The sequence below is a fragment of the Cynara cardunculus genome (assembly GCF_001531365.2).
Source record: "Cynara cardunculus var. scolymus isolate 2C chromosome LG 1, CcrdV1, whole genome shotgun sequence".
Taxonomy (NCBI): domain Eukaryota; kingdom Viridiplantae; phylum Streptophyta; class Magnoliopsida; order Asterales; family Asteraceae; genus Cynara; species Cynara cardunculus.
The window spans coordinates 47,767,143-47,778,018 of record NC_037528.1 but is presented as its reverse complement, the minus strand read 5'-3'; the positions used below and the strand labels follow the sequence as shown (position 1 = coordinate 47,778,018).

At 32.4% G+C, this 10,876-nt stretch overlaps 1 protein-coding gene across 5 annotated transcripts; it reads right to left on the bottom strand.

Moving 5' to 3' along the window:
• Nucleotides 1–1,618: 1,618 nt before the first annotated feature.
• On the bottom strand, nucleotides 1,619–6,212 carry LOC112502490 (probable diphthine methyl ester synthase). 5 transcript variants are annotated; one of them, XM_025106404.1, is made up of 7 exons: nucleotides 6,024–6,212; nucleotides 3,859–4,055; nucleotides 3,400–3,524; nucleotides 2,871–3,100; nucleotides 2,501–2,579; nucleotides 2,332–2,423; nucleotides 1,619–2,066 (listed from the first exon to the last, which is right to left on the bottom strand). In XM_025106404.1, exons 2-7 carry the CDS (start codon nucleotides 4,006–4,008, stop codon nucleotides 1,885–1,887), a joined length of 858 nt encoding a protein of 285 aa, XP_024962172.1. In that variant the 5' UTR covers nucleotides 4,009–4,055; nucleotides 6,024–6,212; the 3' UTR covers nucleotides 1,619–1,884. The 5 variants fall into 5 exon arrangements, with proteins under 5 accessions (XP_024962172.1, XP_024962198.1, XP_024962178.1 ...); XM_025106430.1 differs by having other exon boundaries at nucleotides 2,501–2,540; XM_025106410.1 differs by having other exon boundaries at nucleotides 3,859–4,086; nucleotides 6,024–6,174.
• Between the last annotated feature and the right edge of the window lie 4,664 nt (nucleotides 6,213–10,876).

The following is a 10,876-nucleotide window of genomic DNA, read 5'->3' as shown; positions in this document are numbered from 1 at the left end:
TATTAAGTCCTTGGACAATTTTTTTTGGAACAAATAAGTTCTTGAACATTCCAAAACATGCTAAACAAATTCTTTGACTTTCTAAAACTTGTTATATACATCCTTATAACCTATAAAACTAATTAACGTAGTAAAATAATGGAAAAAACATGAAAAAAAGCCAACGAACATTCATATTTTAAGCGATAAAGTCCCTAAACATTTTTTGAACAAAAAAAGTACTTGCGTTATATAAAATAAAACAAATATACCAAAACATACTTACATTTAAAAAAGATTATTGATGAAATTTATTTTAATTAAAAATAAAAGATATTATGTCAATGATTTTTCAAATTCAAAAAAATAAAAAATATATTAAAAAGAATTAGTGATTATATATATTTTTAGTTAAAAATAAAATATAATTCGTATATGATTTTTTTAAATTAAAAAATAAAAAAATAATTTAAAAATGATTATTGATTAAATATATTTTAATTAAGAATAAAAATATTTTTTTAATGAAAATAAATTTCATCAATAATCTTTTTAAATCTCTTTTTTAATTTAAAAAAAATCACATAAATGATATATTTATTTTTAATTAAAATAAATTTAATCCCTAATTTTTTTTTTTCTAATTTTTTTTTAGTTTGAAAAAATATTGACATAATATATTTTAACTTTAATTAAAATAGATTTTATCAAAAAAAATTAATGTAATTATTTTTTTGTAAATGTAAGTATTTTTTTTATTATATTTGTTTAATTTTATATATATAAATACTTTTTGGTTCATAAAATGTTTAGAGACTTAATCGTTCAAAATATGAATGTTCATTGGGTATTTTTTAGACTTTTTTCATTATTTTACCACATTAACCAGTTGTATAGGTTATAAGAATGTATCTAACAGGTTTTAGAAAGTTCAATAAGTTATTTAACATGTTTTCAAATGTCCAAGGACTTATTTGTTCCAAAAAATTGTCTAAAAACTTAATCATTCCAAACACTAAAGTTCACTGGGTTTTTTTAGACTTTTCCTTATTTATATTCTTGATAATGGAGAAATTTTTTCTCCATATCATAATTAAAGATAAAATTAAAAATAAAAACTTAATTATGAAAGTAGACATTTATTTAAAAAAAATAAATAAAAATATAGAAGAAGTAACAAATTAGGTCATTTTCTCAAAAATAAAAGTTGGTGGTATATGAGAGTATCTTCTATAACTATTCTTTCTTCAACAAGAGTCAAAAAGCTATGTCTGGTTCCCATATATTTTTCATCTTAAATATATTTAGAGTTAGTTTACCAAATGTTTATCCAGATAAGTGCTTATCAAGTCATATTACTTTATCGAATGAATATGACAAAGAACCAAAAATCTTACCCGGTAAAAACGAGGCAAGGACCAAGAATCTTATCCGATAAATGAAGACAACGACCCTTTACCAAGGTCAGCAATTACCAATAAATTGTTACATACAATGTTATTTTGGTAAACTAAAATCTTACTTGGTAAGCAAGTGATAGTGTTGACTGAAACACCCAAAAACCGATTATTACGTCTTTAAATAATAATAACCAATTTAAACACAGATCCAAAAACCACACTATTAGTGTGACAACAAAATCAAAAACATCAAAAGTAACATTCCAAGAAACAAAAATGATATGTGCAGCATAACAAAGTACATAAAACGGAACCGAAAAACGAGCCTAATACATCCCGCCCAGATGAGGGTAGCGACTGTAAAGTAAAAAATACAAGCAGACCTATCATCTATCCCAAAAAGCAAGCGGAACAAATGTTTCTAAACAAGTACATATACGTGTACATAACTAAATATTACTGCATTTTGCTACAAAATTCAAGTATTGTATCGACGACTTTCATTTCAACTTCTATAGAAGTCGAGCATTTCCTCTTCCACGGGATGAGTTTTGCCTACGATCGTGAGGCAATGAAGAGGTGGACCGAAGTCAACCGCCCGTAACTGCTTCATTGAACCCGCCACCACCATTTGGTTCTCGCTTCCTAGCCGTGCAAATCCAACACAAAGCGTGTCTTCATTATAAGCTGCCAAATAAAAGAAACCGTCAAGATGGCATTTTTCTTTAATGTCGATCAAAAATAAGTTGTTCTATATCTTATGCCCTCAGAGAAACGAACCCAGTATAACCCACTCCGAGATGGGGTCGTGGGTTGGGATGTACACAGACCTGACCTCTACCATAAGGGTTAGAGCAACAGACCCTCGGCTTGTGAAAAGTGTGAAAGTTTATAAAAAGGCCAAGAAAACGAAAGATTATATTTATATAAAATGACGTGTGAACATATATACCAGATTCTCCACGTAGTTGTTCAACCTCCAGGAGCTGATCAATGGCAACACCAATCGTCATAAAAGTAGGCGGCTCGTACTGCTTTTTTCCTCTGAAATCTAAAATGTCAGGGTATGCGAGAATGAAATGGAACTAAATATGAAATATATCGGGTGTCCGTATTCTAACCTGCATAATGATTCCAATGAAGGTTCTTTAACACGTATATCTGCAATGCCAAAAGAGTGAGTTTCACCGCACAAATCGCCTAAAGATTAAGAAGATAAATGAGAACCGTGAATATTTTTTTAACTCAGGAACCAACTATTTCATGAATTATTCATAATAAATAACCCTAAAATATTGACGATGAATGATTCATGAATAGTTGGTTCCCATGTTCTCAAAATATTTATGGTTTTCATTTGAACTTGTCCCAATATATGCACCAACATAAAGAGTAATAATTACATATTTCTAAAAATGTACGACTTTTTCATCATAGGCATTTATTTCAGATGGGTTGAGCAATTGCCAAAAGTGTATATATATATATTACCTAACAAGCACAGGGTGTGTAGTCCAAGTCCTCGATTTCTTTGAATCTTCTCATAGAAACTATCGGGCCTCCATGTTTCCGTGAAGAATGGTAATGAAACGGTCTCTCCATAACGGTAGAGTTGTAAACCACATACTCCAACCGCATTCATTACCGATGCATTATATATAACCTTAACTTCCACCTCCAATTTCTTCGCCCGTACCACTAGGTCACTATGTGTCGTTGCTCTGTTTTTGACAAATTATACGTATTACCAATTAAAAATGGAAAAATTAAAATAAGTATCCACATTTCTATCTTTAATTGTCCAAAATAAGTGTCCAATTCTACCCCTGATTATGAAATGAAGAAATTCATTACTCCATCTATTATTAAGAATAAAACTATTATTTAGTAGTGTAATAATTATACATTCCTAAATTTGTGTGCCTTTTTCATTGTGGACATTTATTTTGGAACAGGACAAAACTTTAACACATTCTGAGAGCAGAAAATAGATAATATGAGTTAGGAAGTGTATCGTCACCCAAAAGGATCTCCAACGACAAGAAAAGCAACATCAAATTCACAGGCCTCCAACAACATATCATCGGCCTTTTCCTCCACCATTTCCCTATCTGCAATTATAAGTGGCTTCCCGTACAATTTTTCCTATAAAAACTTGATATCAGTTTCATCCCCTACAACATGAACACTTAGAAATACAAATCAACACATAGCAATCAAATATTCCTACACTTGACGTGACATTAAACTAGAACAAGACAGGACCTCTGTAAGACAATATTGCATTTTTTTCTGTCCCACCAAAAAAGGTGGAACAAAAATCAGGAAGATGGGGCAAGATCGGTACTTGCCCCAATTACTAAACTACCTATGTGAAATTGTTAAACCTTTTTAACTTCAAGAATCAATAAGAACCCATTACAAGGAAGCAATTATGGTAAGAGAAAGTGTGGAATTTAGAGAAGGAAGAAGGGATTACCAAGGTGGAGATGCCATCTTTGGAGATACCAAATGAAAGGAGAGAAGTGTAGGATTCAATGTAGAGCTTTTGGGATTTCTTGACAGCTTCTAATCCTCTCAATGTAATGTCTCTTTCATCTCCTAATCCCAATCCGATTATGTATAACATCTTCTTCAATTTGACGTTCGCCTGTCTTCTTTGATGAGAAATTGGAGCTGTTTGTGAATGAACGTTAAAACCCTAATCCTATATAAAGATATAGATTGATTTATTGAAGTGATAAATAAATTTGTCAACCAAAAATAACAAATAAGTCGATATGCCCGAGTAGTTAAGGAGACAGACTTGAAATCGTAAGAGAAAACAAATACACAAGCATTTGAATGTAAATATTCAATAAGTTAACGAGTACAACCAAGTGATTTCGATCCATGACCACAAAATTTACAAAACAAACAATAATCAAAATTCATAGTAGCATCATATATTCAATCACTGAAACAAATTTCATAGGAGCATTGAACTAAAAAAACAGTCTTGAACAAGTGTAAAACAGATGCAGAAAATCAACACCAAACAAGTCTTGAGCAAGTCTAAAACAGATTGGAAAATTGACACCAAACCAATCTTGAACAAGTCCAAACAGATGTGGAAAATTGACACGAAATTAGTCTTGAACGAGTCCAAACAGATGTGGAAAATTGACACTAAACCAGACTTGAACAAGTCTAAAACAGATTGGAAAATCGACATCAAACCAGTCTTGAACAAGTTCAAACAGATGTAGAAAATCGACATCAAAACCAGTCTTGAACAAGTCCAAACAGATGTGGAAAATCGACATCAAACCAGACACCAAAACAGTAGCAAATGTCTCCATCAAACAAGTCTGAAATTGAGTCTGAAACAAGTCTACAATCAGGGGCGGTCCAATGGTTTTGAATGCCCTGGACGGGAAGCCAAAAAGATGCCCCTGCTCCAATAAACCAAGAACTCAAGAAGGCACAAATTTTTAAGGGGTTTGGAACCTAGTCAAGCTTCCCTTGCTTTTTTGAAAGGAGACAGCTTCCGTTAATTATGAGTAACTCTCGCCCATTCTTAATCCCAGAAATAACTCATTTGAAACGAAAGTAGTAAGATATCGTATTTATCACTTTTAATTTGCATTAGGGCAGTGCTTTTTGTACCTAGGCTTTATAAGCATCGGGTACTGCTTTTCAAGAGAAGATTAAGAGCAACTCCAATTTGAAAATGGAAGATTAAGAGCAACTCCAATTTGAAAATGGAAGCAGACAAATCAATTTGTGACAATCCAACAAAGAGACATACAAACTCACATACAACGCAAGGAGGTATACATATAACAGTAACAGTTCATGTTACCTTTAATTTTAGTCAGCAACATAATTACAGGAAGCCTTATTGTTGGCCTTATTTGATCCAGAAATTTCAATTTGTCTGTTACCTATTTTTGTTAACTGGTGATTCTTGGTTACTCTAAGCCATTATCATAGCTTACTGTTTGTCCACCTACTTACGACTTAAGAATGTATAATCTACTCTAAATTAATACATTACTACTAAAAAACTGATGACCACCAAGCACCACTCCCCAGACTATACTATGGACGACTTGTGTGCAGGCCTCACTTGCATTGTAGCAAAGAGGCTATTTTCATGACTTGGACACTCCGGTCATTAAAGGGTAATGATATCAACTACTTCAAGGTTAATCACAGGATATACTTGGCGATTTCAAGACCAATCTATGGTGGCTGAGTTTGTAAGCAAGCCCAACCCCATGACCAACTGGACTCACTATCAAATTGTCAATTACTCCACTCTCTTTCTAGTTTCTAGTGTGTGTAAATTGCTTTACTACTGTAGAGTTAGTTTGTGTTTCAGTCCAGTATGAACTATGGCCACATGACCTATGGTTTCTGCTGAAAATCAATATGGGATGTAGGCATTGATCATCGCAAGGTCAATCCACTCCCAACAAAATGAGCATGGATGTTATGCCATACAGTGGTTATACGAGTGAATTATAGTTCGTAGCATCAGGAATCATCAAAAAAGGATTTCGGTTAACTTTACATATGAAACTTCAAGCTTAATTCGAGGTTAACAATAGTAAAGCAATTCAAGAACAAAAAACAAATGTTAGGGTTTAATTGAAGTACCTGAGATGTTAAATCAGCAGCAGTGTAAATGAGGGCAGATGTGATACTTTTGGTAACAATCGGTCAGGAGCGAGAGCCGGGAGGGAAGGACGAAAGGTCAAAGCGAAGCCTCGAAGGGAACTAGGGTTTAGGGAGGACGAGGTGGAGCCTGGAGCGGTGGAGCCTGGAGCGAAGCAAACCCTCTGGACTGATATTATAGACCGGCTTGGGCTATAGGGCTATACTAATGCCCCTTGGGCTGTGGCGAAGGCCCATGTCGCCCATACCGAGGGCCGGCCCTATTACTACAATCGAGTCTTGAATAAGTCTAAAATCGAGTTTAATGAATAAACTTAGAAAACCCAATGAAGAAGACCGTGGAACTCGAAAACGTAATGAAGAAGTCGAAGACCGTGGAACTCGGAATTGAAAACCTGGAGAAATCGAAATATAAAGCCTAACGAAGAAGTCGTGGCGATGGAGGAATCGAAAGTGTACCTGATGTAGAAGCAGTCGTGAACTATGGAGAAATCGAATGTGAAGCGAATAAAGGGATGTTTGGGATTGTTTATTTAAAACAACTTATGTTTTTTTGTAAAAGTGTTTATTAACTTATGTGGTATCAAACCGGAGTTTTGTAAAAAAATGTTTAAATTAGCTTATAGTGGTACCAAAAAGTAATAAGTTCATAAGCTGTTTTTTAGTGTTTAGCAAATTTTGCTTATATATGTAAAATGACCAGAAATGACAGTCTTTCATATTATTGACTTATGAAGTGTTTGGGATTGCTTATTAACTTATTTGATTTTTAACATGTAAAAATTTATTTTTCATTATTTATAATAATATCTTTAATAATTAGAAAACATTAATAAAGCAGGGTTAAAATGGTAAACTGGTAATAAGCAGCTTTTCATAAATCAGAAAGAATTAACTTATAAAAAATTGCTTATTACCGGTTTGGCACCGATATAAGCAGTTTTATTTTTCTTCATCCAAACACTAGCATTCAGCTTATCACCGGTGCCAAACTGAAATAAATTAAAAAACACCTAAAATAAGCAATCTCAAACACCCCCTAAGTCGATGAACTGTGGAGCCGTTGATTTTAAATTTAGGTTTTAGAATCAGATGTTGGAAATACGGTAACGTGGTAATCTTATATTTAGGTCCTTTACCAAATGCTTATCTTAGTAAGTATTTACCAAGTTATATTAATATGATAAGGACTAAAAATCTTACCCGGTGAAACAAAAGCAATGACCGTTAATCTTACTTGGTAAGTGAGGATGAGATAAAAACCATTTATTTTGTGTATTATTTATGATGAATAATATCTATACTATATTATAAAACATTTGACAAAAACTCTTAAAAACCATTTTCTTTTATGCACGAAGTACTCTTTATTGATGCATATTACTTAAAATTCAAGATTACAAGTAAATTGTGCATAAGTACAACTTATTAAAGCTCTATGTTTGAATTTGTGTAACTAACTGCGGACAAAACATAAACAAATAGAGGATAAACATCTCATTTTAAAATATAAAAAATCTAAAATATAATTAGGATAATTATTGAGTTCTAACATAATACTTAATTATTATATTTATAAAAAAATATTATTAAACCTAAATTAAGTTAAATTAAATTATAATAAAAATCTTGAATTAAAAAAATATACAAACAAGAACTTTTAAATAGTTAATTTGATACTAATATTGATATATTTTTTTACAAATTTTATATGATATTGTCAAAAATAAAAATTATTGCTTTCTCAAAACCACATAAATCGTATTATATCGACATAGATAAAAATTAAATGAAACATTGAAATGGAAATGTGTCTCAATGCATTGCACGAGTACCCTTCTAGTATAAAATAAGTGGTCTTTTAATTCTTAAAATATTATGGTTATCGGAATCTGTCTCTATTACGTTTTTATCTTTGTTTATCATCGACTATATTTTGGTTAAGTTAAATACGAACCATGAGAAAGTTCAAAATATAAAATTCTTTCAAAAATTTACTGCAAATCATATATAAACATCTAAAAATTTACAATTTGTCGTAAATATCTTCTAAACCAAACCAAAGCAAATGATTTCGGTATATCCGACTTTGAAGGAGGGGCGGATTTAAGACAGGGGTAGGGGTCAGAGGCCCCCAACAAATCTAATGAGTTGCATGTTAATTTTTATTATCTAGATTGTTTACCTAAAGTTATAAAGTGCCCCCGACAAATGAAAAGTAAGGGTGTGTAGAAAGTCATCCGATTCAATTTAAACCAACCGACCATAATTGGACATCCAGTTGTAATTGAATCGGACCGGATCCAAAATTTCAACATCCAAATAGGATTGGTTGGTTCTTAGATGACGGTCCAGTATCCAATAAAACCGAACCGATCAAATCCAACGACGATCCAATTCCCCATCCAACTAATATCCGATTAATAACTATATATAATTATTAACATTTTAGATTATTGTTTTTTAGTTGATATTTATATACATTGTTTTCTAATAAATTAAGAAAATATATGAATAATTGATTGAAAAGGTGGATTAATTGGTTGAATATTGGATCAAAAGATTGGACTGATCCAATCTGATTTAATGGATAACCAATAGTAACATCCAACGGATGGAACCAATCCGATCCTATCATCCATTGGATTTGGATCGAATTGGACGCCCAATGTTAATCGGATCAGATTAGGTGACAAAATCCAACATCCAATGGATGATTGGATCGGGTCGGATTCACCTAAATCCATTGGATTTCAACCGATGAACACCCCTGTGAAAAAGGCCCCAAAATCCATCGCTTCCTTGGTTAATTATTGTTTTTCACCCAAATATTATTTGATTTTAGTTCATTATTATTTGATTTTATATTACGTTCTCCACAATAAAAAAATTTGGATCCGTCATTGCTTTGAAGTATCGTCTAGAAGGTATGATGTACACATATCAGTCTTCTACCTCAAAGTGTAGAGAGGTCGCAAGTTTCTTAGGGACCATTTACTAAACACTTACTTGGTAAGTGCTTACCGGATAAAATTTCTTATCGGATGAACATAAGAAAGGTCAAGAATCTTATCGGGTAAGAGCGATGAGAATGATGGAGAGTCTTACCCGGTAAGTGAGGATGACGCCTCTTACCCAGGTAAGCACTTACCCAGTAAATTGTTGCATTCAATATGTTTTGATGTACTAAAATCTTGCACATTAAAATAAATTATAGTGTTGACTCTTACCGGGTAAGCAATTGGGTAAACGACCCCTTATTTTATTTGTAATGATTTATGTACTTTTTGGGCAAAGAGGGCTTATTGTACGTTCTGTATAATAATGGTCACATTCAGTCTTTGTACTTATCTGTTATGTTCCTACCTATCTAATCATTCATACCCTTGTAAATTTCTAAGAAAAAAAAATCGATACTAAAGTGCGTGGTAGTTGAATATAGAAAACGTAGAAAGCTTGTATATCTGACTTGATTACGTTATCAGTCTTATAGATATTATTTCCTGACCTCCATCTCAGTCATCAGATCAAGATCGCTTTGATCTGTATGGATTTATTTTCATACACATGCAGTTATCCTTTTAGCTTTTGGAGATGCATTTTGGTTGGACTGACCAGTTTTGAATTTTTTTTCCAGATGAATGATGATGAATATAATCAGTATTTTCATTATTTGGGTTAGTTTTTGTGGTATTTTTGTTCAAACGCGTTCTTTTATTCCTTTTATTCATTAAATTTTCTTAAATAATGTTATATATTCTTTTTTAAATTCCTCTTTTACATAATTAAGAGATCGTTTTACCAAACGTTTACCAGATGTCACTAAGGGGCTATTTACCAAATGCTTACTTGGGTAAGCGCTTATCAAATCACATTCCCTTACCGGATGAATATGACAAGTACCAAGAATCTTACCTGGTAAGAGCGAATGAACGAATCGAGAGTCTTACCCGGTAAGTGATGACGACGACTCTTACCACGGTTAGCGCTTACCGGGTAAATTATTACATACTATGTCGTTTGGTAGACTAAAATCTTACCTAATAAGTAAGAGATAGAGTTGAAATTTATCGTTAAGCGCTTACCGGGTAACTGTTTAGATAAACGGCCCATTACTTTGTAGTGTAAATATGGCAAGGACGATATTTCTATCCAGTAATATACGACAAACAAGACAGAGAATATTATCCGGTACGCATTTACCAGGTAAAAAGTAGTTACAAACAATGAATTTTGATGACCAAGAATGTTATTGATAAAGTAAGAGAGCTGACTCCTACTGATAAAAAATTATCTAATAAGCATCTAGAGATGGCCAAATTGGTCCGGCCCGGCCCGGGACCGGGACCGGTAAGGACCGGTTATGGGACCGAAAACCGGGACCGATTGAGGTTTTTGGTAGTTTCGTGAGACCGACCGGGACCGGGACCGGTTATGAGACCGACTATGGACCGGCCCGGCCCGGCCCGAAAATTCAAATAATTTTATAAATAAATGTATTTTTATAAGAAAACGTAATTTTAATTATATTAAAACGCATTTTTAAAGTGTATATGAGTGACCCAATTGTAAATTTTATAATGTATTAAAAATATACTAGAAGGGTACTCGCGCAATGCAGCGAGACAAATCTCGATTTTAATGTTCTATTTATTATGTGTTTTTGTAGATGTTATAATACGATTTTATGTGTTTTTAAGGAAACAATAATGATTTTATTTTTGAATAAAATATAAATTTGAAAATATAATAATTTTGAAAAAAATTATATCAATGTTAATATTCAATCAACTATTTAAAAGTTTTTATATTTTATGTAATTTATTTAATTTATT